At 42.6% G+C, this 27937-nt stretch overlaps 1 protein-coding gene across 1 annotated transcript in view; it reads right to left on the bottom strand.

The window, feature by feature from the left end:
- Window positions 1-27937, bottom strand: part of LOC137562040 (extracellular calcium-sensing receptor-like) — a 68989-nt gene that overhangs the window by 29056 nt on the left and 11996 nt on the right. Inside the window, exons 2-3 of the mRNA XM_068273381.1 lie at window positions 27785-27935; window positions 13511-13802 (exon numbers count right to left, since the gene is read on the bottom strand). Coding sequence (XP_068129482.1) covers window positions 13511-13802; window positions 27785-27935 — 443 coding nt within the window. The remainder of the gene's footprint in view (window positions 1-13510; window positions 13803-27784; window positions 27936-27937) is intronic.

Here is a 27937-nt window from a genome sequence, read left to right as displayed (position 1 = left end):
AGTAGTAATATAGGATTCTGTACAAATGTGTACAATAGTAATCTTTATGCCCAGTACACACCATACAATTTTCTGTTAAATTTTTCTGTTAGATTTTCAGTTAGATTATTTTCTGTAGAGACTGGTCATTATCTCTGGTGCATTGTCTTCTGGTTATCTCCTGCTGAATAAAACAATGCCTATTTGCTAGGCAGATAGATGGTTAGATAGATCATTTCCAACATGTTGGCAATGATCTATCTGGCAGGTAAATATAATGCTGGGAATAGACGATTAAGGTGGCCATACACTGATCGATTTGCCATCAGATCGACCAACAGATAGATCCCTCTCTGATTGAGTCTGATCAGAGAGGGATCGTATGGCTGCCTTTACTGCAAACAGATTGTGAATCAATTTCAGCATGAAACCGATCACAATCTGTGAAGCTGCAGCTGCTGCCGGACCCCCCCCCCCCCCCCCCCCCCGCATACATTTCCTGATCCGGCCGTCGCGACTTCCCCGGTCTCCGCTGTCTTCTTCTCCGTGCTGGGCTCCGAGTCTGGCAGGATTCACTGAACTTCCTGTCCGGGGGTAGTTTAAACAGTAGAGGGCGCTCTACTGTTTAAACTTCCTGCTGGGACAGGAAGTTCAGTGAAGCTTGCCGGACTCGGAGCCCAGCTTGGAGAAGAGGACAGCGGAGAGAGTGGGGACATGCGATGGCAGAGCAGGTAATGTATTGCCGCTGTATTGCATCGGTCGTCGGGCATTCGAACACTGCTATCGACGCTCTCCCGACCCGCCGGCAATCGAGCAAAATCTTCCGCACGGACGGATCAATGGGAATCAACGGGAATGATTGATTACGGATGGAAATTGATCGTTCTGTCAGCATTTGCGCAACGATTTCACAGCAGATTCCATCACAGTGATCGAATCTGCTGTATATCGGCGGGAAAATCATTAGATGTATGGGCCCCTTTAGTTTTTGAGCCATTTAGATGGCTCGACAGATAATTTCTGACATGTCCGATCTCCCGCCCAATCATTTCTGCGCTCGATATTGCATGGGGAACAATGGGAAAAGATAAGAAAAACAAATGGAAGATAAGAGAATCGCCCTCAGAATCGAGCGCAGAAAACGACCCGTGTATTCCCAGCATAGCAGAAAATCTAATAGAAAATTGTATGGTGTGTACCTAGCTGTGAGAAAACGCGGAAAAGCCGCCGCATGTGCCAAGAGCAAGGCGGCTGACTCCACGTCCGACGCGGCGGTTTGCACGCATAGACACGCGTCTGGTAGTATGGTGGATTGCGGAAAAGCCGCCGCATGTCCTGACAGCAAAGCGGCTGTTTTCGCGGTTTGCATGCAGCAGCGTGCGCTTGGTGTTGCTGGATCTGTTAGTGCACATAGGCAGATGGAGAGCTACGCGCGCGCGGGCCTGAACTCAGGACCTTTATACCAGCAGGGGAAGTGTCAGCTGATCAGGAAGGTCAGCTGTTCCTGCAGGACTCATGATTGGCTGAATGGCTCGGGCGGGGCGGCAGAGTCCAGCAACTATATATTCTGCTGCTTGTCAGTTGCTGGTTGTCTGCCATTGCTAACACTTGCGTGAAGGCACTCAGACCATAGTCAGATCCTTACAGTGTGTTTGAACCAGGTGGACCTGGGAATTCACACTTAGCCAGATTCTGTTGATAGCTTAAAGTACTAATTGAATTGTATTATTTGTTAGACCAGTTCCAGGGTGTTGAGATCAAGGCCCTCACACCCCAGACTAGGAATACTGTGTATCTTCTGTGTATTCTCTAGCATAGTTCCAGGATGTTGAGATCAAGGCCCTCACACCCAAGATTAGGGAACTGTATTGTCTTTATGTTATATTCCAGACTAGTTCCAGGGTGTTGATGAACTCACACCCAAGACTAGGGAATTGTATTATCATTTATGTTATGCTCCAGACTAGTTCCAGGGTGTTGTGACTACGGACCTCACACCCCAGACTAGTATTGCTATTACTGTGTTACGTTAACCCAGTCTCGGTACCTCGCCCAGGGGTCCACAGGCTGTAGGAATATCACCCATAGTCAGGGGTGAATTCCTCAGGAGTCTTAGGCCGCCAGCTCCTCTGGTGGTCTCCACTCAGAGTTGTTACTGTTGCACCAAACACTTACACTCTCTCAGGTTTCTAGAGGTTAGACATATCTGATTATTGACGATTCCGCAGATCCTCAATAATCGGGTATATCTGTACTCTTGGGGATACTGCGGATCGCCAAGGATCAGATTCTCTCTCTGGTTGCTGACACCGATCGTTACACTAGCATTAAAGTAACAGTAGCAATGTACAATTAGGTGCAACAAATGTGCAAAATATTAACTTTATATTTAAAAAATATATTAAAAAGATATATAAATTCATATGATACATCAGCAATGGCAGTGACTAATTGCCTTTGCCTGTGTAACGTGTGTACAGGCAAAAACTGAATTGTTACTAATGTCCATATACACTCACTGATCCTGTCTATCCAGTGTAACTCTCCCTTTATCACTTCCTCTCTCTAGCCAGGGTAAAAGCAGGAAACAGAATGAGAAAACACTCCCACCCTCATCTTTCTAAAGGATGAGGATGTCCTACTTCCTATTGGCTGCTAGAGGCAGGCTCTATATGGTGCAATTTATTTTTAAGGGCATCTGTGAACACTCCATTGGATGTAGAAAAGGGAAAAGGGCAACTTGACTGAAAAATTCAGATTCATGAACAAATAGCCTTATGTGATTCAGTCAGATTTGTTGAGAATTTTGACTTATCAAATTTTGCCTGCTCATCCAAGCACTGCAGCTACTGCTCCTCCCTACTCAGTGCATAATAAACCATGGTAAAAACTATGGTAATTCCTTTATTGGCATTTTCACAAGCAAATTAGCATGTACTGCGCAAATAGCGCAACTTGCTTAAAGAGAATCTGTACTCTAAATGTCTTACAATAAAAAGCATACCATTCTATTCATTATGTTCTCCTGGGCCCCTCTGTACTCTTTCTGCCACTCCCTGCTGCAATCCTGGCTTGTAATTGCCATTTTTATGCAGTGTTTACAAACAAAAGACATAGCAAGTGATAGGCTGAGAGTATCTCACTGTGTGAGTCATACAGAGTGTGCAGGGGGCCCGGAGAGGGTGTGTATAGCTTCTATCCAATCACAAGCAGCACAGCACATTCCAGCCTGACTGCCTGAACCTGACAGAGCTAAAAAAGGAGACAAGATTAGAGCATATAACAGAGATAATACAGCCACTGTGCAACTAAAAAAGGCTGCAGTTAGACAGAGCACATTAGAACAGGTATAAGAACTTATAGGATAGAAGAAATAATGCACTAGGACGGACGTGAGGATGTGAGGACCTGTTTGCCCGGCTTCCTGATTGTGACGCGCTTCCGCCCTCTCTGCTTCCGCCCTTACGGGTAGCTCAAGCCCTGGCTCCATGGCCTGCCGCGCGGCCTGCGCTGTTTAGGTGGCATGTTTAGGCAGCTCTACTGAGCAATCCCCCGCCTGCCCGCTGCCCGCTGCTGATCCAGATACAGCTGGTAGGCATCGTAGCACCACGGATCGTACCAGCCTGCTCGGCCCGGCCCGGCTTCGCTGCTCAGCTCAGCTGTTAGGTTGTTTGGCGCCCACGGATGTTACAGCGCTCGGAGGATCCAGCGGTATCTAGCCTATGGACTGTCTCCCCATCCGTTCTCCACCTTCTTGGTCGCCTTGGTCGCCTTCGCCCTCCCTGTCATCGCTGCAGACCTCTGATGCCTGACCTCTGATGCCTGACTCCTGTCACCCGGATCTTGTTTACTCTGCTACGGAGTTCCTGCTCCTGCACCTGCTCCCCATTGTGGAGGCTCATCCATAACTGCCCGCTGTCCGTGCTTGCAGCGGGCCAGGTACAGTTGTATAGTTGTAGCTGGAGTGATAGGGTAGGGGAAGGGAGAAGGGAGAGGAAGTATTTTTGCGTATGTGACGGCCCGTTAGGCATTCTGGTGCTCGGTGCTGCCTATGGCTGGTGTTGTCTGCAGTTGCAGCTGCGGTTTGGCTTGTCTCTGTAGCCTCGCAGCCTCAGAGCAGTTGGCCAGTTGAGCAGCTGTACCCCGGGATGCCCTTGGATGTCCTAAGTTGTCTTCTATGTTCTATGATTGTTGTTCCTAGGTGTTTTCTAGGTTACCTGTGCCCTGTGCCCTGTTAAGCTGTGCCCTGTGCTCTGTGCCCTATCAAGATGTCAAGCTGTCAAGCCGTACACTATGCAATGCAACTATTACGCCTGTTTCAGCTAATTTAAGTACATTTCTATCATAGCAGAAGACCCGGCAAGGAGACTTTAGGAGAGTTAAGTACAACCTCTCTTAACAAAAGGCTTTGTATTGTGTGTCTACTGTGCACTGTCTGCGGTATAGTGTTGACTAAGACTGTATGATTGAACTCCAACAATGGCTACAGGTACAAGGAAAAATAAGGGAATTCAACCCGAAAAGGGCCTACATAACTTTGGCTTTGGTACAGGGGGAGCAGGTCAAGGGGAAGACCCTTTAAGTAAACCCTCAACGCCAAATAGAAAAGCAGAGGGTATGTTTTCCCCCCACGGATCGGTAACGCCACAAGATATTAATAAACACATCAAAAAAATTTCAGAATTCTGTGATGTGGTCCAAAAATCAGTTAAAGAAACTCAAGGGCGGGGGGAAAAAAATGCTAAAGAGGTACAACAAGCTACTCCCCAAGAATTACAACATTTAACCACACTGGCAGCGGAGAATGAGGCTGACCAAGAATTTTGTGAGAACAGTTGCCCAAAGGGCCCTACAGCCGATATAAACATAAAGGAATTAATGGAAGAATTCTCTGCCAAAATAAAAATAACTATGGTTGAAACAGTGCAAGCTACTATTAAAGAAGCAGTGAGTAATGAATTCAAAATTATCAAAGAAGAGCTACATCAGCTCATGGACAAAGTTGACAGGCTGGAAAAAAATGTGGAGGAAGTGGTCAAAACCACTAATAAGCAATCAAACGATTTAGCAATACATAATAAGATGATAAAAGAAATTACACTAAAAATAGATGACCTTGAAAACCGAAGTCGAAGAAATAATATAAAAATTAGGGGTGTCCCCTCCAACATTCCGGCCAAAGAACTCCCATCACTAGCACAAGAACTTTTTAAAGATTTGCTATATAAAGATTCTGAAAATAAAATTGTGATTGACAGAATCCACAGGATTGGTAGAGTAAGATCACAAAAAGAGGGGAAAAGTACCGATATCCTGTGTAGGATTCACTTCTTTCATGAAAAGGAAGGAATTCTAGGTAAAGCGCGATCCCTGGGCAATATCGAGTTTAAGGGTTGGAAAATTGAACTTTTTCCTGACCTTTCAAAACGAACTATCGATCGAAGAAGACAATTAAAACCGTTACTGGAGGCGATCAAAAAAAAAGGAGGACAATATAGCTGGGGCTTCCCCTTCTCTTTAAGAGTAACTATAGATGGGAAAACATATAATTTGACAGATGGAGAACCACTGATAAATATCCAAAAGGCTCTAAAACTGCCCACAATACATATCCCAGGCTGGGAAGATACTGAGGCCTGATTCATAGCAGATGTGTAGGGATAGTGTTTTTTTTTTTTTTTTTTCCTCCTGTTTCTCTAGTATGATCACTGATGGAGGGGGAGGGAGAGTATGCGTCAGATTGGGCAGCAGGGGCTCTACTCCTGTTATTTTTGTTAATTGACAGGTTTAGAAGAGTCCGACAAAAAAAGTCAACAAGGTTGACAGAGCGGACTAGGTCGGGAGGGGGAGGAGGGAAGAAAAAAGAAAGAAAGGAAAAGAAAAGAGAGAGTTTGTTGTTTGATTGTGTGCGATGCTCATTTTAGGTATGATTGAAGTGAGAGTGTGGTGGGTTGGTCGTGTGTTTCTTGCCCTGGAGCCCCTCCCCCCAGCCTACATCTCCTTCCATGCGTCCTCCTGCCCTATTCTCCCCTAGCCGCGAACCATCTCTTTTGCCTATTGCTTTTAAAAAAATAAATAAAGATGTGTGAATTAAAAATCCTTTCTATGAATGTAAAAGGAGCCAATTCAGGCTGCAAGAGAGGAAGAATTACTGATTTGTTGTTAAAAAATAAAATTGATATTGCTTTTATTCAAGAGACACACTTCCAATTAGGGAAGACCCCAATAATCTTTGATAAAAGATATAAAGAGTGGATCAATAATCCTAACCGCGTTAAGAAAACTTGTGGTGTTTCAATTATTATAAGAACTGGTCTCGATTTTTCGGTGGATAGAATATACAAGGATGATGATGCCAGGGAACTTATTGTATTGGGGAGGGTAAATGGAGACCCAGTAACACTTGCTAATATATATGCCCCGAATAGAGGCCAATCCGCCGCTGTGATCAATTTTATTAATAAAGTTAAAATTAAAGCTAAAGGGACGATAGTTTTGGGAGGTGATTTTAATCTACCTTTAAATCCTGAACAAGATACCTCTAAGGGCAGGTCATATCTGTCTGAAAATGAAATATCAGAAGTTCAAAAAACAATTGGTAACAATAGATTGGTCGATATTTGGAGAATTAAAAATCTTAATGAAAGAGATTTTACATACTTCTCACATGTCCATCATAATTATTCAAGAATCGATTATTTTTTAGTCCAGCAGGATACTATTTTGTCAGTGACAGATGTAAAAATAGGACAAATTACCTTCTCCGACCACGCACCGGTGATAATATCTATTTTACTAGGGAAAAAATCCATTGAAGGTAAACAATGGAAACTGGATGCTTCATTGTTGGACAACACTGATTATAGGCAACAAATTGCAAGTGCGATTAAAGATTTTATAGATCTGAATGAAAACTCTGTCAGTTCATGTGGTATCCTGTGGGACACCTTAAAATGCGTTATTAGAGGAACTCTAATTAGCATTAAAAGTAAAGTGAACAAAGAAAGGAATAATAAAATTAATAACTTACTAAAATCTTTACAACAAGCAGAAAGTGAACATAAAAAATGCTCAACTATAACATCTTTATCAATTGTGACTGAAATTAGAACAGAACTTAATGATCTCCTGAATAACAAATGTTCATCAGAACATAAAAAATTAAAAAAACGATATACATTGGGGAAAAACAAATCAGGGAAAGTTTTAGCTACCCTTTTGAAAGATAAAGGAAGATCCAATATTATTCACCATATAACTGATAAAAAAGGTAAAATAATCCATGATACTAAACAGATCTCAAGTGAATTTTCTAACTTCTACAAGGAACTTTATAATATGGATGAATCAAACCTGCTAAACCCAAAAAATTTCTTAGACAAAATAAACCTCCCAAAGGTAAGCTTGAATGATAAAGCAGATCTGGAATCTCCGATATCCCTGGCCGAATTCTTCAGCACTGTAAGGGAATTACCCAAAAAAAAATGTCCAGGTCCTGACGGTTTTAATGCCGAGTTCTATCAATCATTTACGAACATCTTAGCACCCCTCTTTTGTAAGCTTGTGAATAATGACGAAAACTCCATAATTTTCTCTAATGAATCAAACCGAGCTACCATAACTTTAATTCCAAAAGGGGATAAACCAAATCCAAGTTGCTCTCAATTTCGACCTATATCCCTTATAAATTGTGACGTAAAAATTTACGCCAAAATATTAGCAAATAGATTAAATAAAATAATTAGTCATCTTTTGGGGAGTCAACAATCAGGTTTTATTAAAAATAAACAAACTAAGGATAATATATACACCGCAATTGATCTGATCCACAGGTGCAGAAAAAGAGGGGAGGTTGCAGTGATGATTGCAGTGGACGCTGAAAAAGCATTTGACCGTATATCAAGAAGCTTTATCTTTGCAGTGCTGGCAGAATTTGGACTAGGCCCAATATTTATTGGGAACTTGAAGAAACTTTATAAAAACCAAAGTGCAGGCGTCAAGGTAAACAATCAGCTTGATGATACTTTTTCTATCTCAAATGGGGTTAGGCAAGGATGTCCCTTGTCCCCCATCCTATTTAATCTTGGCATTGAAACAATTATTCAAGCTATTCAACAAGATGATGAAATCAGAGGTATAAAAACTAGGCAAGGCGAAATGAAGATCTTGGCCTATGCCGACGATTTACTCCTAATTCTGACGGACCCACTTAATTCAACTATAAAATGTCGAGATAAACTTAATCTTTTTGCAACATATTCTAATTTTAAATTGAACAAAGAAAAAACTGAGATCTTAAATATAGGCTGTTCGGTAGAACTCATGGAAGAGATAAAACAGAGCAGTGAGTTTAAGTGTAATAATCATGCAATTAAATACTTAGGTATTAACCTTACCAGCAATCTTGATTCTCTCTTTAAAAATAACTTTTTAAAAATAGTCGGTGAATGTAAAAAAAAGTTGAGATCCTGGGACCGTCCGTGCTTCAATCTAATTGGTAGGATTAACATTATTAAAATGTTGATCCTCCCTAAACTTATTTTTCTGTTGCAGAGCCTACCAATAACCATCCCTAATATATGGTTCCAGAACTGGCACAAGATATTCCAGAATTTTATCTGGAACAATGTTAAGCACAGAATAAATTATAAACTAGTTATGAAAAGAAAAGATCAGGGCGGACTTGCCGCTCCAAACTTATATAATTATTACAAAAGTGTACATCTGACAAGAATTCTGGAATGGAAAATAGAGACCACCACTGTTGCAGAAAATAGGATATGGCCGCGGCTAGAGGAGGAAGAATCAGACTTTGATCTTGTCTTTACTTGGATCATTAAAAATATAAATAAAGTATATAATTTATCGTCCCATCCATTGATTAAACCAACCCTGAAATCACTGCTCTGGATAATTGAAAAATGGCAAAAAAAAACAGGGTTTTCCCCCTTGATAACCCTACGAGACAATCCAGACTTTCCCCCAGGTCTTGATCCAGCTTGGTTTGGTAAACATAATATAAGTCGCGAAACACGTATTGTTAATATTGGGGGAAACCCCACGCTGGGAATTAGACCGATTCTTGAGTGTAGTGACCAGATTGGTTCATGGGGTTTCTCCCAGATGCATAGTTTCTTTTATAAATTTGCCTCGAGGGTGGTTCAGAGGAGGGATCTGAATAATTTTGAGAAACATTTCTATCTGGGAAAAAAAATGAATAGGTCTATTTCGAGTTTGTATTCAGATGTCTGCGCAGCAGATTGTGACCAGGACTTTCCTGCATATTGCAGGAAATGGGAAATTGACCTGGGGTCCAGCCTGGAAGGGTTATGGCCACAAATATGGGTAAATACTTTCAAAATCCAAGATCCAAGGTTACAGTTGACTCAATTTAAAACAATTGGTAGATGGTACTTGACACCATCCCGTGTTGGTAAGTTTGCGAACCGCAAGGTGAGGTGTTGGAGGTGTGGACAGGGGGACGGTGGTACTTTACATATGTGGTGGCAGTGCCCGATAGTTAGAAAATTTTGGGATGATATCACCCTCTTGGCCGAGAGATTGCTAAAAGAAAAATTTGAACTTACACCGAAAGAAGCAATCCTTAGTTATACAGCTAAAAAAGAAAACCTTGGATGCTCTCTGATTAAAGAATATGGCACGATAGTTGCCAAAAGCATGATCGCTAATAACTGGAAAAATCCGTCTAGGTTAGATATAGGAGAATGGTTTGCTAGGATGGATGAACTGTGTAAGAACAAGGATCTGGGAACTACGAATAAAGTAGAAGAAACATGGAGAAGCCTTATAGCTAACCTCAGTTAGATTTATTCGGGGAGGGATTGAGTTAAAAATTAGGAATCGCTGGCGAACGCAGTTGGGGCTGGAAGGGGGCGGTGATGGTCGGCATTAGAGTGTGATGATGGGCCTCTGGGAAGGAGTGGATGATGGGGGGACCGTGAGTGATACGTCTGGGACGTCTATGTTTGTTGGATGATTTACAGGGTACAGATACCCTTCAAAAGAGAGGATGGAGAGATGAGAGGAGTATATACAAGATGTTGACGGGGCAAATGTATAGGATTGTGATATGAGAAGGATAAATAGATAACTGTCTCAGCAACACTCATGTAATTGTGAGGAAAAAGAGTTTTATGGTGAAGAAAGTTAAAGTTATGCTTATTTAGCTCTTACCAATCTACGATGAATAAACGATGATGATCACACATCTCAGTTTAGGGGTATGGCAAGAAAAGAAATTGCTAATGCCCCATGTAACTGATTACTCATGAATTTGGGTCTGTGTGCTGAGTTAAAAAAAAAAATAAGAAAAAAAAAAAAAAAAAAAAAAAAAAAGAAGAAATAATGCACAGAATGTGCATACCGTCTGCTACATAAATAGCAGAGCACACTATACACATGCAATGTGCACATTGTGCACATAATGTGAGTTGCACTATTTGCACAACATGTGTTATGTTGCCTGCATGATGTGTGACATACGCAAACCAATTTTACTCATTATTCAGTCCGATTCTCTCTGCTCTCTCTTTTTACAGCCACTGGTAGGGATGAGATAAGGATTAAATGATTTTTTTGCATGCTGAGCAGGGACAGCAAAATAAAACTCTGTTTAATTGTAATGTTGCAAAGCTATGCACAAAGATTTATACATTAGAAAAAGGGCAGAGGTGGGTGGGGTCAAGTGATTTGTGCACGCAGGCTGGCATCTGCCTCTTCTCTAAAGCCATCATTTTTGGTACACGGTGCCAGTTGTTCAGCTACTCCATAGAGCTACTCCATAGACCCAAATATAATTTTGCAACTACTGGGGTGTAAAATTGGGCTAATCCTGTAGCCAATCATTAATTTGTGGCACCTGTGTGGCTCAGACATAACCGAGCCTTCAGAGCAGGGGTTGAAGCAGCATCGCTTAGTAAAATATCAGTATCGATAATTGATATTTTACTTTCATCATTATCACTGCAAAACGCAAAATATTGGAAAGTTTACTTATAGTCTACTATCAGCTATTTCTGAGAATTTAAATTTCCATCCGCCCTTTTTTCATGTACACCCGTTGGTATGAAACAAAATAATTTAATAACTATGTAGGGTTGAGCCGAAATTTTCGAAATTTCACGTTACTATAATTACGCATGCGAAATTTGCTATTACGGCGCGAAATTATGGTAGCGTAATTGCCATTAAAATCGTAATTGATAATACCGTAAGCGTAATTTCCAATGCGTAATTTCGCGTTTCGTTCATAACGTAATTTCACGTACAACTATACCGTAATTTCACGTTAAACCATAACGTAATTTCACATTTCTTTGTAATTTCGCGAATTTCGTAATTACTTGTTAGCTATAAAAAGAAATGCATTTTAATTTTGAAAATGAAAGTAATTTCGTTTATAATAGTAATTACTAGACACAGGAAAGTGTCTGGGTATTGGAGATTGTCCAATCATATTACAAGCTTCTTTTGAGATACATCCTAAACAACCAATTGTAGTTTGACGGTCAAGCCAATCAGAAGCGAATCAGTGGTAGTCAGACGAACGCTAACAAATTTTCGCATATGAACGCTTTTTCGCGTTAAATAATGTAAAAACTAAGCATGCGCAGTTCAAGGGTGTATTGACAAGAATGTTTCTACGCATAGAGCAAGCTTTTTCGCAATAATTACACTGTGATCAATGAGAGTAATATGAACTATCGCGAAATTACGTTACGTAACTATGCTTACAAACGTTTGCATGCAAGGCAAACGTAATTTCGCGATACCCACCGTAACGCGAAAACTACGTGAAAATTAACGCTTACCGTAATATGAACTATCGCGAAATTACGTTATGTAACTACGCTTACAAACGGTTGCATGCAAGGCAAACGTAATTTCGCGATACCCACTGTAATGCGAAAGCTACGCGAAAATTACGCTTATGCGGAATTTCGTGAAATCCTTCTTCATTACAATTATGTACTTACGGCCATAATCGTACTTACACTAATAACGCGAAATTTCGCGAAATCGTAATTAAGTCATTACGCTCACCTCTAACTGTATGTTACTTTTCAGACGACTGTAACGAATGGTGTCAGCACACAGAGTATTTCTGATTATTGGTGATCTGCAGTATCACCAATAATACAGAGGCTATACCCGATTATGTGTGATCTGCAGAATCACCAATAATACCAGTATAGCTTGATACAGGACACCTAGTGTGGTAAAGTGTTTGGTGCAACAGTAAGAAAGGTTATCTCCCGAGGAGCGGGAGATACAGACTCTACTGCAGCCAGTGCACCCCTGAGGTGCAGGTGGCCACTGGCTGTGCTGTATCTGACCTCCTCAAGTGGAGGAGAGACAGACTGTACTGCAGCCAATGATTCCCTGATAGATTGGGAATCAGACTGTACTGCAGCCAGTGGACTCCTTGGGGTAGAGCCCCCTGACTGAACTGCAAGGGGACTTCCTGAGGGGCAGGCAGCCCTTGCAGCTAATTTACACCTGGAGAGTTAGTGTCACGAGTAGTACAGTGAGACTGATCACTCAAGGGATGAGTGACAGCCAGAAGGGTCAGACAGGCCAGGTCGGCAACACACGAGTAGATAAAGTACAGAGACAGAAGGCTGATTCGGTAACTGGGTACAGGCAAGGTTGGTAACTGGTAGTCAGATATGCGAGGTACCGAATCAGAAAGCAGGAGAGAGGTCAGCAAAGCTAAAGATCATAACAAGTATCAATATAGCACAATCCTAGTCTGAGGTGTGAGGTCCTTGGTCTCGACACCCGAGAACTAGTCTGAAGTATAACACAGTAATATCCTAGACTTAGGTGTGAGGTCCTTGGTCTCAACACCCGGGAACTAGTCTGAAGTAACACAGTAATATCCTAGACTTAGGTGTGAGGTCCTTGGTCTCAACACCCGGGAACTAGTCTGAAGAATAGCACAGCAATATCCTAGACTTAGGTGTGAGGTCCTTGGTCTCAACACCCGGGAACTAGACTGAAAAATAACACAGTAATATCCTAAAGCGGAATCTGGCTAAGTGAGAATTCCCAGTTCCAACTGGTTCTAACACACTGTAGGATCTGACTGAGGTCTGAGTGCTCACACGTGAGTATTCACAACGGCAGACAACCAGCAACTGACAAGCAAGTTCTATATATACATCCAGCGCTCCGCAGCTCCGCCCAGCCACTCAGCCAATCAGGAGTCCAGCTGGGATCAGCTGATCGGCCTGATCAGCTGATTCCCCTTCTGCTGGCATAAAGGTCCTGTCGCCTGACGCGCGCGCGCGCGTAGCTCTCCATCTGTGTGCACTAGAAGGACCAGGCAAACCAGCGACATGTTGTTGCGCGGAAACAGCCGCTGGCTTGAACGTGGAGACAGCCACCCTGCCGCTTGTCTGCGCGGCGGCATCTCCTCTATTCATTACAACGACCCTCATACTTTGTGTTGTTAGAATATACTTAAAGAATGAAAATGAAGAGACCAAAAAAAAGGGCTTTCACTTACCTGGGGGTACTTGAAGACACCTAAAACATTGGCCAGGGTAATGGAGTTTGAAGACACAGCAGATCCAATAACTGCAGTGAATGGTGACTTAGAAGGACATCGATAGTTGGGGACAAGTGGATTGGACTCTGTAAGAAATTCTAAAGCTCCTTGTAACTCATATTGAGCAATACTGCAAGTGTCATACATCTGAAACCCTAAAGTAATATTAGGCAGGATATCCGGGTTACTGTTTATTTCCTCCACAGCAAACAAGACAGTCTGAAGGGTCCGATATTGGTCCAAGCTGAATCTTAAAAAACAAGTACAAGATTATTAGGAGAAGGTGGATCGTTGCAGATGATTTACAGTGAATTTTACAAACAAAAGTACATCTTGCATGTACAGTATGTGTGCACATGTGTTTTAAATTAAAAAATAAATAATCGAAAAGTGGTCCTTTAAGTGTACCTGAGACAGGCAAAATAAAAAATATACATGCCTGGGGCTTCCTCTAGCTCCCTTCCAGCTGCTTGTTCCCTCGCCATCCTCCTGCATCTTATGGATCCTCCACAATTCAGTCCGGTAATCTGGACAGTTCATATCTGCGGAACCAACAGGTTTTGGGCTAGTCCATCTCCTCATGGGGGACTGCCAGGGCTTTTCTTTGTTTTTAAAAGCATTTCGTGAACAGTTAGTCTAACTGCCAAAATAGTCTGCAAGTGAGTAGGGAGGCTGGCTAGTACTTACTAGTTTGGCAGTTAGACTCAGCAACTGCTGTTCACGAAATGCATTAAAAACAAAGAATACCCCATGAGGAAATGGGCTAGTCTAAAACTTGTCAGTTCTGTCAGAAATCAACCACTTACGGTTTTTCGCTACAGTGGTCCGTTAATTACTACAGGACACAAAAAAGGTTCTTGCATTTATTTCCTCAATGTCTACAATACACCCTGACCTGAAGACCTAGAGAGAACATAGATCCAGAATTAACGAGTTAATTTAATAACAGTAATGATGCAATACTTGCAATAGGGGGTGCAAGGTTTCTAAAAATGAAACAACGTGGATGAATGATGTGGAGACCTTTGCTCCTTTAGGGCTTAACATAGAACTTGACATTAACTGTTTTATTAAAGAGAATCTGTACTGTAAAATTCTTACAATAAAAAGCATACCATTTCCATTCATTATGTTCTCCTGGGCCCCTCTGTGCTGTTTCTGCCACTCCCTGCTGCAATCCTGACTTGTAATTGCCATTTTATGCAGTGTTTACAAACAAAAGACATAGCAAGTGATAGGCTGAGAGTAGCTCATTGTGTGAGTCATACAGAGTGTGCAGGGGGCCTGGAGAGGGTGTGTATAGCTTCTATCCAATCACAAGCAGCACAGCACATTCCAGCCTGACTGCCTGAGCCCAACAGACCCGACAGAGGAGAGAAGATTAGATCATATAACAGAGATAACACAGCCACTGTGCAACTAGGAAAGGCTGCAGTAAGACAGAGCACATTAGAACAGCTATAGGAACTTATAGGATCGAAGAAATAAGGCTCACAATTTTGTTACAGAGTCTCTTTAACAATAGTTAGTTTTTTATGGTAATCTTTTTAAAGTCTACATATTGATTGTCTGTGGTAGTGATAGTAGTGCATTTGTGTATGTTTAGTGATCTACCTTTATTTAGTTGTTATACACTCCTTTTATGTGCAATATAAATACTGAAGGAGTTGTGTTAGTGGTTTACTAACTAGCGCTAACTCCCTTGCAAACGATGCAATCATTTGTATGGTTGGCAGAGTTAGAAGTGGGAGGGAGTAAGAACAGTGAGAGTGAGTATTTAATATGCCGATCTTGCATCTGACGTTAGCCCCTGATGAGCCATTATCCTGACGAAACACGTAGGGGCGGAGAGCTTGTAGTTTGTTCCGCAAGTGGATCCCAGGGATTCAAAGCCGGATCAGTTAAAAATGGCGCACAGTGCCGATGTGTAAAAACTGAGCCCCATTAACTTGCATTGTCGGACATTATTTATCGTTTTTAAGGTTAAAAAATAACGCAGACCATCTGAAAGTAATTTATCGTTTTAAAACCTGCTTTTTTTTTCCTGCGTGAACGTTATTTATTGTTTTAAGCCCTGCTTTGCTGCCGTTTGGAAAAAAGTCTGCCCACCGACTTTAACGTTTAATAGCAAAGCCCCCTTAAAGGGAACCAGAGGCCCCAGAAAAAAGCTATTATACATACCTGGGGCTTCCTCCAGCTCCATACGCACAGATCGCTCCCACGCCGCCGTCCTCCACTTCCTGTACCCGGCGGTACCGGGTCCCGTAGTTTCGGCCAGTCGGCGGCAGGACGCGGCCATTTGTCTGCATCACAGGGGCTCCCGGCATACACTTACGCGTGCAGCTGCATACTGAGCAGCCGCACGTGTAAGGGTATGGAGGGAGCCCCTGCTCATGCGGACATTTGGCCGTGTCCGCTGGAAGTGACGGGACCCGGTACCGCCGATACAGGAAGCGGTGGACGGCGGCGTGGGAGCGATCCATGCGTATGGGGCTGGAAGAAGCCCCAGGTATGTATAAAAGCTTTTTCTGTTTTTAAATAGAGTTCCTCTCTGGTTCCCTTTAAAAGCTAGAAACACCAGATTTGCAGGTTATGTTAAGAAGAAAAGTGGGAACAAGAGAAAAAAAAATTCAAAAAGACATTATAGTTTTGAGAAAATCTATTTTAAAGTTCTCCTTCTGACCGTGGGAAAATTAAACGCCCGCCGACTTTAGCGCTTAATAGCACATCTCCCTCAAATGCCAGAAACACCAAATTTGCAGGGAATGTTAAGAAGAACAATGGGAACAAGAGGAAAAAAATTCAAAAAGACCTTGTACTTTTTGAGAAAATCGATTTTAAAATTTCTAAGAAAAAAAGTATACATTTGAATCTTGTAATGACAGTTCTTAGGGAAACAATTCCCGCCGACTTCAGCAGTTAATAGCAAAAGCCCATTAAATCCTAGCAACACCAAATTTGCAGGATATGTTAAAAAGATAGTTGGGAACAATATTTAAAGTAAAACAATTGTATTTTGATTTTAATTTTTTATGTTCAGAGTGTGGGAATTAAAAAAAAAATTGTGTGGGGTCCCTCCTTTGGAGGCTCTGTAGCCCCTTGTCTCCCATGCAGGCTGGGATAGCCAGAATGTGGAGTCCCGGCCGACTGTGGCTTCGCACCCTGAGCTATACCAGCCCGCATGGTCCATGGTATGGGGGGGCTCTGGGGGGGAGTGGTGGCCAAGCCTTCCCCTCTCCCCCTGAGCACTTGTCCAGTCCATGCACAAGGGGCTCTTCCCCACCTCCGGTGCCCCAGGAGGAGGTGGGGGTGACGACTCCCTGGGGGAGGTTCATGATGGCATCTGGGAGTCCCCTTTAAGAAGGGGAAGCCAGATGCCTGTCCCCCTCCTAGTAGAAATGAGTATAGGGGTACAAAGTACCTCTTACCCATTTCCATAAAGGGTTAAATGAAATAAAAACGCAACAATGAGAAAAGTCCTTTAATGTTCTTAATTAACCAGAATTACTTACCTTTAAGAAAAGTTCCCATTCCAATATCCTCAGGAAAAGGTCCCACGCTATAATCTGTTATGCCCCATGACGACAGTATCCTATATCTTGCAATCTTCAGAAATACTTACCTGTACCTTTAAGAAAAAGTTCCCACGCCAAGATCTTTGGAAAAGGTCCCGCACTATAATCTGTTATGTCCAACAACGACAGTATTCTCTATCTTGCGATCTTCAGAAATACCTGTACCTTTAAGAAAAAGTTCCCACGCAAATATCCTCGGGAAAAGGTCCCACGGCGACAGTATCCTCTATCTTGCGGTCTTCTGTTACAGTTGATTGAAGATCACCGCGCGCACCCAACGCCACACATGCCGCCCCCGCTGAACTGCTCTCAGCTATAGTATAGCTGAGAGCAAATAGCATCTTTAAATTTTGGCTCCAATGGTCCCCATTGGTTCCTTAACAGACCAATGGGGATCAGGAGGATCCCCATTGGTCGATAAGGAACCAATGGGGAGCCTTGGAGCCAAAATTTAAAGATGCTTTTGTTCTCAGCTATACTTAGTATAGCTGAGAGCGCGTCTATGCAGACCCATTACCGCCGGCTCTTGCTGCCCTCCCTGCCTCTCTTACACCTGTCACTCTCACCCATGCTGGCACCCATGGGTGCATTGGGTGCTAGCATGGGTGAGGGTGACAGGTGGGGGAGGCAGGGAGGACAGCGGGAGCCGGTGGTAATGCGTCGCATAGGACGCGCTCTCAGCTATACTGTATAGCTGAGAGCTGCGGTGGGGCGGCGTGTGTGGAGATCTTCAATCAATGTAAAGAAGATCGCAAGATAGAGGATACTGTCGCCATGGGACCTTTTCCTGAGGATATTGGTGTGGGAACTTTTTTTAAAAGTGCAGGTAAGTATTTATGGTTAATTTAGATTAATAAAATACTTTTTTCGTAGTTGTGTTTTTATTTCGTTTTTTAACCCTTTGTGGAAATGTGTAAGTAAGGGGTACTTTGTACCCCTATACTAATTTCTCCTGGGAGGGGGGTGGGCATCTGGGGATCCCATTCTTAAAGGGGACTCCCAGATGCCACCATGAACCACCCCCAGGGAGTCCTCGCCCCCACCTCCTCCCGGATTGGACAAGGGCTCGGGGGAGAGGGGAAGGCTTGGCCACCCCTCTCCCCCGGCACCCCGCCCCAAACTATGGACCATGCGGGCTGGTATAGCTCAGGGTGCGAAGCCGGCTGGGGCTCCGCATTCTGGCTATCCCAGCCTGCATGGGAGACAAGGGACTACCGAGCCACGGGAGGGGGGACACCCCGTTATTTAAAAAAAAATATATCCCACCATCTGAACATAAAAAAAAAGTTGATAGCAAATGAAAAAAAAAAATGATGTAGGGTCCCGAGGCTCTGTAGCCCCTTGTCTCCTATGCAGGCTTAAAATTGATTTTCTCAAAAACTATAATGTCTTTTTGAAAAAAAAAATTCCTCTTGTTCCCACTTTTCTTTTTAACATAACCTGCAAATCTGGTGTTTCTAGCTTTTAAGGGGACTTTGCTATTAAACGTTAAAGTCGGCAGGCAGACTTTTTCCAAACGCCAGCAAAGCAAGGCTTAAAACGATAAATATTGTTCAGGCAGGACAAAAAAAAGCAGGTTTTAAAACGATAAATTACGTTCAGAAGGTCTGCTGCACTATTATAACCTTTAAAACGATAAATATCGTTTTAAACAAATATCATGCAGAAGGGGGCGCCATTATTTAACCGGCGCCATTTTTTCACTGTACCCTCCAAAGCAGTGGCTAAGGCAACCAGGGACTCTATTTCCACATCTTGCTGCTTACACTTGTTTTCTCCTACACTTGGTATAATCTTAAACTTTTTTTTTAATAGAATAAATGTTGGTTTTACACTATTAGTTTTTCAGTTTTAGTATTCAGCTTATTTATGCAAGAGGGTCCTTGAACTTGTAGTCCCCTAAAGCAAGTATTCCTACGGTCCCACCTCCCGTTATAAGGGAGGACATGGTGTTGAGTGCAAACACACTTGGGGAGTGTCTAGGCACAGGCAGTGTGATTTTTTAAGGTGGTGGTCCATTTTTCCTACAGAAATGCACTATGGTGATATCTATTTTCTCTTTGCCTATATAACGTGTTGGGCAAGAGAAGGGGAACATCAGTTGTGCTAATGTGCGCCCCACGAGTGTCTGTTGGCTTCACATCCAGGAGCGCATAATAATAATAATCCAAGCATGTATATAGCGCTTTTCTCCTGTCGGACTCAGCTACTGGGACACGCTCAAGAGGCCACCCTGCAGTGTTAGGGCGACTTGCCTTGAATTCCTTACTGAATAGGTACTGACCCTAGCCAGGATTCGAACCCTGGCCTCCCATGTCAAAGGCGGTGCCCTTAACCAATAATTGCATAATCTGTTTATTTCTTATTCTACTTAATTCAGGCCAAAATGAAATGTGTCCATTAAATTCAGTCAACAAAATACCAGCATTAAAATAAAAAAATAAATTGCTGTCCCTGTTGAATCCTCCAAAGTTTTGAAGCACTGTATAAATTTGGTTGTAACATTTCCCTTTCCCAATAATCATTTTTATCACAACTGCAACTACAAGGGCATGGCTCAAACTTCTCCCCTATCACTCTGACACCACCTATAGGGTAGGAACACACTAGTCCGAAACGCTAGCCTTGCGGAAAACGCTAGCGTTAACACACATAATGCAAGTCAATGTTCTGGATAAAAAAACGCAAATGTTTATGCATTTTTAACTGCTTGAGCACCGCGTCACACAGATGGGCGTGACCGCGGTGGCAGTCCCAGGACCGCCTAACACCAATTGACGTGAAGTCCTGGGGCTGGCCTCTGCAGGAGATCGTGCACGCCGCTGCGCGTGCATCTCCTCTTCGTATGCCGAGCTCCGCTCCGCCTTCAGTCTCCCAGCGCCAATCGACGCTTGGAGACTGTTAGACTAATTTGTCTAATTAGAATGTACAGTGCTGCGATCTACAGCAGCGCTGTACTGGGGACAGCCGTGTGACACGGCTGTCCCCCAGGGGGACACAGAAGTAATCCGCTATGATAGGCAGACGGAGGAGGGAGGTAAAGGAGCTAGGGAGGGAATTTGAAATAATAAAAAAAATGGGAACATTTTGTAAAAAAAAAATAAAAAAAAATAAAAAACTAAGGGACGATCTGACCCCACCAACAGAGAGCTCTGTTTGTGGGGAGGAAAGGGGGGGGGGGGGGATCACTTGTGTGCTGAGTTGTGTGACCCTGCAGTGAGGTCTTAAAGGATACCTCAACTGACATATGACATGATGAGATAGACATGTGTATGTACAGTGCCTAGCACACAAATAACTATGCTATGTTCCTTTTTTTCTTTCTGTGCCTGAAAGAGTTAAGTATCAGGTATGTAAGTGGCTGACTCAGTCCTGACTCAGACAGGAAGTGACTACAGTGTGACCCTCCCTGATAAGAAATTCCAACTATAAAACACTTTCCTAGCAGAAAATGGCTTCTGAGAGCAAAAAAGAGATAAAAAGAGGAATTTCTTATCAGTGAGGGACACACTGTATTCACTTCCTGTCTGAGTCAGGACTGAGTCAGCCACTTACATACCTGATATATAACTCTTACAGATGGAGAAAGAAAAAAAAGGAACACAGCATAATTATTTGTGTGCTAGGCACTGTACATACCCATGTCTATCTCATTATGTCACATTTCAGTTCGGGTATCCTTTAAAGAGGAACTCCAGTGAACATAATGTAATAAAAAAGTGCTTTATTTTTACAATAATTATGTATAAATGATTTAGTCAGTGTTTGCCCATTGTAAAATATTTTAAATCCCTGAGTTATATTCTGACATTGATCACATGGTGACATTTTTTACTGCTGGCAAGTGATGTAGCTGCTGCTTGCTGTTTTGGCAGTTGGAAACAGCTGGAAACAGCTATTTTCCACAATGCAACAAGGTTCCCAGGCAGGAAACTGCCAGAAGTACCTCGGTACTCAGAGCTTCTTGTGGGAGGGGTTTCACCACAATATCAGTCATACAGCGCCCCCGATGGTCTGTTTGTGAAAAGGAATAGATTTCTCATGTAAAAGGGGGTATCAGCTACTGATTGGGATAAAGTTCAATTCTTGGTCGGAGTTTCTCTTTAAAGCTGCAGTGGCCTTTTTTTTACAAAAAATGGCCTGGTCTTTAGGGGGAGGCCTGTGGTCCTGACGAGGTTGAAAATGCTGAACTTGCTGCATATTTTTCCAAAACGCATCTAAAATGCACCTAACGTATGTTAATAGTGATGCAGAGGTGTAACGTTTTATTGCGTTTTGTATGCTTTTTTTTTTTTTTTTTTAAACCATGTATTTCTGCTTACTGTTGACTTCCTAGTGATTTGCATAAAATGCCTGTAAGAATGCATACAAAACGCACAAAAATGCATATGTGATTTTTATGTGCAAAACACAAATGCATTAAAACGCAAGCAAAACACCCACAAAACAGATGTGCGAAACGCAAAACGCAAACGCACTAGAAATGTACTCAAAATGCATTTAAAACGCACCCTTTCACTTGGTGTTTCCACTTTTGATCCCATGTTCACAGTAAGGCATTGCAATGTGTTCACTACACCTGCAAATTTGCAAAAGAGCTGCCCATTTTCTGCACAGAATTTTTCTGGACACTATGCGCAATGGGCAGTGCTTTTCATGCACATTTTTCACTGTCGCTAATGATAGTCAATTAAAAATCGCATGCAGTGCGTGAATGTATGCTGCCAAGCGTATTTTGGACTCCGTGCTGTGTATTACTCCAGTTGTTTATTGCCTGAGGAAGCGGGATTTTGCCCGTGAAACGCGTTGCAACTTGTCTTTGGAGTATATAAATAAATTATTTATTACTTGAATCGACAGTACCTGTGTCTGTTTTGGGTTGGCTGGTCCACCACCGCATCCCGAACGTTTTAAACGTTTTAGTGACTTTTATCCTACTGGCACCTCTGTACAGCGCTGCCAGATATACAATTACCATGCAGGCGAAAGCAACAATGCAAAAACATTTGAAAGATATCACTGTGTATGTACTGAATCTATATAATATAGGAGTTTCACTTTTGAGTTACAGAAACAAATTAACCTTTCAAATGAAATTCTAATTTACTGAGGTGGGCCTATATTTGTTTGGTGGCAGAATCCGCTCAGAAAATTTCTGACAATGGGCCTGATCCACAAAGCGGTGCAAAGTGTTTGCATGCCTGTGAAAAGCCCTTTATCACGCCTAAACTTAGTTTAAGCGTGAGCTGAAGGAATTCACGCGAACTCCCACGCGCAAAGTTTTGCGCGCGCGCAGCGCACTGCAATGTGCGCGCAGCGCACCGCGCTTCGCGCAAAGCGCCCATTAAGCCCTATGGGACTTTGCGCGCGCATTTGCGCGCGCATGCGCTGGAGCTTTGCGCGAATTATAGCACAAAGCGGTGATAACTTTGCTAGTGCAAAGGTTATCACGCCTAAAGTCTTTTAGGCGTGATAACTGAGTTATCACCGCTTTGTGAATCAGGCCCAATGATTTAACACAACTGACACATACACACATCCAATTTTGATCGGTCATTCATTGGCCAATTCTACCGCCTCCGTGTACAATGAATGTTCTCCCACACAATCAGTTTATATTTTTTCAAAATCAGTTGGACCTCATACTGCATGGCAGTGGTAACATTGGCCAGTAATTAACTAATCAAAATTGTATCTGTTTACTAAATTGTGACATGCATGATGCAATCTTGATTGAACAAATCGTATCCAGTTTTACCACATCTATGTAGTATAAGAGCCAACAGAGCCGACTGAGATTTCTTTAAACAGACAGTTTACTTAATCTCTCTTACATCAAGGAAGTGGTAGGATTGAACAAGATTGTACTTAGAGGCGCTCTAACAGAGTGATAGACCTACAGTTGAGTTCTCCTTGTTCAATTGCCTGATGAAGCGGGATGCTTGGCCCGTGAAACGTGTTGCAGCATTTTAAATCTGGAGAATTGTTGTAAAATAAAAAAAAAATTTTTGGCCAAAAACGGCTTATACTGTTTGGTCATTTATGTACCTGAGGGAGGTGAATCCACCCATTTCCTTCCTTTTAGACGGTTTTTAATATATTTTACTCTACTTTGGCGCCTCTGTTACTTGCATTATTACTATCTAGTCCACCCTTGGTGGAGGGGTGTATCCCCATTCTTTTTCCTGTCTACAGAGAGCGACTTTTTAAACCTGAGTGGGGTCAGGTTATAATTCTCCCCACTTGTTTTTTCAGTGGTCGCCTGTGGGGTGACCCAGACTTGTAAATATATTTCCATTACCTTTAAACATATTCAAAATCTACAATAATTACTACACCAGATTGGGCTCTCGGTTTCTTGCTTTTGTTTTTCAAGATTGTACCATCAATATAGTATAATGTATGGACAGATGGACAGATAAATGCTGTCCACACACTGGCAGGCTTATCTGTGTGTGTCAGATTAACAGAAGATAGCAACAGAGGAGGTGAATAATAAAAGCTGGTTCTTGGGCAACCTTTTGGCCTCATTCACACCCAAAATAAAAAACATTTTTGTGCACTTTTTTCCCCTTCTGGTGCTCCATTGTGCACTGTGTTTCTGGTAAAAGCGCTTTTCTAAGCACTTTTCCAGAGCGGTTTTGTAATTCACTCTCTGACGCAAGTCAGGAAGTGAGCTATTTGACCTGGAAAATAATAAATACAATGTATTTATTCTTAAAAACGCTCACGCAATCGCTGCACAAAGTGATTTTGTGAGCGTTTTGCGTTTTTTCCTATACCTCCTGTTGAGGCAAAATTTGTACAGGTACTGCTTTGCTGAGTGGATCAAAAACAAACCGCTTGCACAAGCATTTTTAGGGCGATTTTGAAAATCGCCTGCGCTTGAAAAAAAGGCCAAAAATGCCCTTAGTGTGAACGAACCCTTTTGTGTGATTGTCATGCAAGTAAAGAAATGCTATCACAAACATTTGTAAAATTTATAACACATGAAAACACATAAATAAAAAGTACATTCTTCTAACAGTAAACTGTGCTATAAATGACTTTTCTTCTATGTTGCTGTCAGTTACAGGAGGTAGCACAAATCTGACAGAACTGACAGATTTCGAACTCGCCCATCTACTCGAGGGGGTTGCTAATGGTTTTCTTTATTTTCAAAAACGCTTAGTGAACGGCAGTTGCTCATTCCAACTGCCAGAATACAGGTAGTCCCCGGCTTACGAACGGCCCGCTAATATGAATGCCCGCCGATCCGCCGCGATGACATCACGCAGCTGGGGAACACCTCTTGTGCCCCCTTTTCTAAAGCAGAGTAAAGCGCTGCGGAATATGTTGGCGCTATAAAAATAAAAAAATAATAAAAATAATAATAATGCGCAGCAGAAGCCACTACAAGTCTCACCTCATCCATGGCGGCTCCGGGCCAATAAGCGGCGTCCTCTCTCCCTTCATTCCTCCTTCCTCCCGGCGGCTTCACTAGTAGCGTTGCGTAATGACGCAATCAAAAGGAGATCCCGCGGCTCCTTCTGATTGCGTCATTACGCGACGCTACTAGTGAAGCCACTGGGAGGAATGGTGAAGGGAGAGAGGACTTTGCTGATTGGCCCGGAGCCGCCATGGATAAGGTGAGACTTGTAGTGGGTTCTGCTACGCATACTTTGCTTTAGGGGGCATGAGAGGCACAATAGGGACACAAGGAGACACAGAGGGAGGCAGAGATGACACAGAGGGGGACACTGGAAGTACAGGGGACAGAGAAGGCACAGCAGTCCGACTTAAGAACGGATTCAGGTTAAGAACAAACCTACAGTCCCTATCTCATTTATTAACCGGGGACTACCTGTAGTTGTAGTGTGCAAACAGAGGTGTGTGTGTGTGTGTGTGTGTGTGTGTGTGCGTGCGTGCGTGCGTGCGTGCGTGCGTGCGTGCGTGTGTGTGTGTGTGTGTGTGTGTGTGTGTGTGTTAGAATCTTTCCAGGGAGTGCTTTTTGTAAAGAATAAGGCCGGGTGCACTCATGGCAGAAACACTTGCGGAGCGGGAAACGCTGTGTTTTATGCAGCAATGTTAGTCTATGGGACGCAGAAATACCAGCGTTGCACTTGTAGCGTTCTGCAGATGCTGGTTGCATAATATGCAGGCTGGCTGCCAAAACGCACATAATGATAGTCTATGGAAACGCATATGCGTTGCATTTTCAATGCATTTTTTAGTGCGTTTTTAATTAAAAATTAAAGATCTCTGACGTATTTCTGCTTCCTGTTGTCTTCCTATTGATTTGCATATATGTAAATGTAAAAAGGCATACAAAACTCGTATTCATTTTGTATTAGCGACCTGCAAACGCAATTGAACGCACGCAAAGTCCTTAAAAAACGCATCTGCGCGAAAAAAAAGCAAATTTACCAAAAATGCAATAAAAACGCATTACACTAATGAAAACGCACCTGCGGAAGATTTTCACGCTATGTCGATATATATATACGCAATACATACATAGGCATATACAAGCACTCAGCCACCAGTAAAAAGACTGTTGATTGGTCATATTTGAGAATACACTCCCAACTAATAGGCAATCTATGGATCAGTCATCGGTCAGGGGTAAAAAGGGGCGCATGTTTAGCAGCCGGTAAGCAAATGTGCAGCTAAGAGTAATAAACATCCACTATAATAACATCATTCACATATGTGTATGGACATAGTGTGTATGATCAGCACGGTGGTGTAGTGGTTAGCGCTGTTGCCTTGCATCGCTGGATCTCTGGTTCAGAATCTGCAAAGAGTTTTTATGTTCTCCCTGTGTCTGTGGGGGTTTCCTCCAGGTACTCTGGTTTCCTCCCACATCCCCAAAACATACAGATAAGTTAATTAGCTTCCCCCTAAATTGTCCCTAGACTATGATACATGCACAATATAGACATATGACTAGGATAGGGACTTGATTGTGAGCTCCTCCGAGGGACAGTTAGTGACAAGACTATATATACTCTGTACAGTGCTGTGGAAGATGTTGGCGCTATATAAATACTAAATAATAATAATAATAAAGTGAACCTAGCCTAAATGAAATAATAAGAATACCCCATGAAGATGTGGACTAGTCAAAAACCTGTCAGTTCTGTCAGATTTCTGTACTGTAAGTAACAGCAACATAAGAGGATGGTAATGTAAAGCTCATTTGACCCTGGAGGAACATACTTCTACTTTGTATGTTTTTACATGCATTTTACAATTTTTTGTGATATCGGCCCTTTAACTCCTAACTGTTGACCAATCAATCACAGTTGCCAAAAGAATGTTGCGCCAAGTGCTATCCTGCAGGTTTAATAAGCTCTGATTGGCTGTTTGTACATCCACACAGTGTGACATGCAGACATGATCAAGGTCAAGCCTATATAATCACTCAGCCAGCAGTAAAAAGACTGTTGATTGGTCTTATTTGAGAATATACTCCCAACTAATGGACAATCTATGGATCAGTCATCGGTCAGGAGTAAAAAGGGGGTGCCTGTTTAGCAGCCGGTAAGCAAATGTGCAGCTAAGAGTAATAAACATCCATTGCTATAAAATAATGTCATTTTTTTAAATTATCTCAGCATCTGATTAGATGTTTGAAATCAACACAGTGACCAGTCAGAACATTTGGCAGATCTAATAAAAATCTGCTAAGTCAGCCTACCGGTGTGTGGTCAAAACCAGACGTAAGACTCAGGGGGCTTGATTCACTAACCGGCGCTAAGCCGGTTAGTGTGCCCTATCACTTAGTGGGCACAAACTACAGCGCTAACCTTATCTGAGTTAGTGTGCCTTATCTGAGTTAGTGTGCCTTATCTGAGTTAGTGTGCCTTATCTGAACTTAGTGCCCCTTAAGTATCTTTGTGCACACTAAAAGATGCACAAAGCTACATCGCGCACTGCACCGATCGCTCACTGCGACGATCACATTGCACCCGCTATACTGTACATGATGCGACCTTAAGGACGCTATGCGTGGTGCAGTGCGCTATGTAGCTTTGTGCATCTTTTAGTGTGCACAAAGCTACTAAGGCACACTAATTCAGAAAAGGCACACTAACCTCAGATAAGGCACACTAACTCAGATAAGGCACACTAACCTCAGATAAGGCACACTAACCTCAGATAAGGCACACTAACTCAGATAAGGCACACTAACTTCAGATAAGGCACACTAACCTCAGATAAGGCACACTAACCTCAGATAAGGCACACTAACTCAGAAAAGGCACACTAACCTCAGATAAGGCACACTAACTCAGATAAGGCACACTAACCTCAGATAAGGCACACTAACCTCAGATAAGGCACACTAACTCAGATAAGGCACACTAACTTCAGATAAGGCACACTAACCTCAGATAAGGCACACTAACCTCAGATACGGCACACAAACTCAGATAAGGCACACTAACCTCAGATAAGGCACACTAACCTCAGATAAGGCACACTAACCTCAGATAAGGCACACTAACTCAGATAAGGCACACTAACCTCAAATAAGGCACACTAACCGGCTCAGCGCCGGAAAACTCTTTTTACTCCGGCGCTAACACTTAGTGCCGGTTAGTGAATCAAGCCCAGTACAACCACAATATAAGCAAAACATTAAATAAAAGGGGGTTAAAAAAAAACTTACACCGTGCAGGTTTTTTTGGGTGGTTTTTTAGTGAAGGTGATTTTTTGATAATTCTCATAAGAATGGATCGGTATCAAAATTCCAAGCATGAGGTCACCGGGCTGGGTTACCCCTTCAGGATCTGATATTGCTGGCAACTCACATCTCTGACCT

The sequence above is a fragment of the Hyperolius riggenbachi genome, chromosome 3 (genome assembly GCF_040937935.1).
Source record: "Hyperolius riggenbachi isolate aHypRig1 chromosome 3, aHypRig1.pri, whole genome shotgun sequence".
In the NCBI taxonomy this organism is placed as follows: Eukaryota; Metazoa; Chordata; class Amphibia; order Anura; family Hyperoliidae; genus Hyperolius; species Hyperolius riggenbachi.
The sequence above is the reverse complement of the archived record's forward strand: the minus strand, read 5'-3'. Positions and strand labels throughout refer to the sequence as shown.